General features: G+C 36.1%; 1 protein-coding gene across 1 annotated transcript; it reads left to right on the top strand.

Annotated features, from left to right (window-relative positions):
• Positions 1–859: 859 nt before the first annotated feature.
• On the top strand, positions 860–1,303 carry BDBG_01478 (uncharacterized protein; the record flags this gene model as incomplete). The annotated part of the gene is made up of 1 exon (XM_002628524.1): positions 860–1,303. The coding sequence occupies one exon, from the start codon at positions 860–862 to the stop codon at positions 1,301–1,303; it is 444 nt and encodes a 147-aa protein (XP_002628570.1).
• Positions 1,304–2,305: the final 1,002 nt, after the last annotated feature.

Here is a 2,305-nt window from a genome sequence, read left to right as displayed (position 1 = left end):
TCTTTAGTCATACCTGAAATGTCAACTGTGCTTTCTCTCCTCACATTCACTAGAAATTTGTTCATATGTTTCCCCAGGTTGACTGCAAATATCATTCCTGCATGGCAGTGAGAGGAAGATACATTCTGGCAGCAGAAGAATCACTAAGGCTTGAGAGTATTAACAGTCACAGACAGCATAAGATCTTCACAGTCAGTTGAATTGAACTGCTTGAAACCTGAGTTCAGTTGCTGCAATGATGTGCATGAACAGGTCAAGCTTGATTAAGTTAAGATATGATTCAAAGTCTGAAACTCAAAAACAATCTTATTCTCAACATCAGCATTGATATGCCCTGATTCAAAGAGGTATTTCTCTCCAGTGCCAACAGTCACTTGATAGATGACTGACTCAGTTATCTGAACAGAAATTGTTTGACTGATTCTGTGACCTGTTAGTTTAGACTTTTCTTGAATACATCACAGTTCATAGAGAGAGCATACTCTATCTTCAATATAATTGCATGAAAATATAAGAGAAAAAAGAGCAGAGTGATTGTCAGCATTCTTATGAAATATTTGAAAAAAATCAGATTGAAAATATTTTTGTCATCTGTGAAATAAATTATGCTCATCTTGATTTTCTAGCTGATCATTTAAAGAAGAAAATAGGTCACAGTTATCATCTCAATAAGTGTGACTCAGACTATGACTGACAGAAATACAAGCATGACTGTGACTGTGAAAAAGAAAGATGTGATCTCTGAAAGAATATAAAATCTAGACTGCATCTCATAAACTATCTATTATCTTTATTAAACACACTGTACATTCATCTTACACTTTTACACTTTTCAAACAAAACTTGATTTTTCTAAACAATGACTGATATCACTTCCACCATCTCATCTGACCTCAGTGCTGATGCTGCTAATTCCACTCCTCTCACTCTCTCTTCTCCTTCTTCCACTTTTGCCTCCTTCATGGCACATCTTTTTCCGCCTTGTGATGGATTCGATGACGACCCTGCCTCTGTGTATCATCAAAATGATGATGATGATGATGATGATGATGATGATGATGATAATGATGATGATGTTGCTGTTGATAAAGATGAGGCTATGAATGAAATGCACACTTTAACACTTAGCATCAAGAACTGTCTCCAGCTCATCAAAGCAATTGTTGACCAGGCTTCTGAAAATGTGCACACTGTGCTCACCATCACAGCTCCTCAGATGAGGGCAGAAATATACAGAAAGGTGATTGCACATGCTGCAGTGGTGATAAACCCTGACAAGTTTCACTCTGAGAAGGATAAATAATTAGAAAAGAATGCTCTTGAGAGTAAGCATCAGAAGCTGTGAAATAGAACAAGTCTTTTGCACTAACTCTGTTAGAATTAACTCATGCTGTCACTTGAACAAGGCAGGCTCTTGCAGGCCTTCAGTGGGATCCAGCCGATGTTTCAGTGATAGAGAAACTCTTGAATAGATATTATCAGCATTGCCACATTGCAGCAACATAGCATATAATAATGCTATATGAAGCATGTCAGGCCAGCCATCAAAGCAGCATTACTGATGCAACCAGGATAACAAATTATGCTGGTGTTTCATGAGAGATTGCTAATACACTTAGCACTCTCTGTAAAATTAATGAAAAAATTGTGAGATATAATATCATCAAAAAAAACTGTCAGTTCACAGATAAAATCCAGATTCAGCTGTTTTTCAACTCATAAAGCTTCTTCAAGTCTGCAAAACTTCAAGCACTATACAAGTCTCTACATCTTTCTGAAGAATGAGCTGAGTTACTATCAGTGAAAAGATATACATACTCAGAAGATCTCAGGATGTACTGAGTGTCACTTTGGTATCAGCTTATCTCACTTATAATGAAGTTGTGAAATGAAATTGTTAAAGAAGCATCAACTGAGCAACTTACATCAATATATTAGAAAGTTACTATAAAGATCACTGAGCTGAACTTTCAAATCTCAGAACTGAATTCACAAAATGATCAACTGTCACAGCTACATCATATAAATGAATCAACTATTAGCAAGACATATTTTCATCTACATATCAACATTCAAAATACAGGGGCATTTTGAGAAATAAGAGCTAAAGTTAATAGTGCATTTGCTGAATTGAGATATTCAGAGACCTGGACTCCGTGTGCAACTACAGAGTGTCTTGTTTGTATGAACATGATCATGACTGATATAACAAGTTACAAACAATGTCTGACATGTTAAGTGAAGATTCACACAAGATGTCAATTGCAATGAGCTCAGTATTATCAGGACATATCAGGAAATAGTG

The sequence above is a fragment of the Blastomyces gilchristii genome (genome assembly GCF_000003855.2).
Source record: "Blastomyces gilchristii SLH14081 genomic scaffold supercont1.2, whole genome shotgun sequence".
Lineage (NCBI taxonomy): Eukaryota > Fungi > Ascomycota > Eurotiomycetes > Onygenales > Ajellomycetaceae > Blastomyces > Blastomyces gilchristii.
The sequence above is the reverse complement of the archived record's forward strand: the minus strand, read 5'-3'. Positions and strand labels throughout refer to the sequence as shown.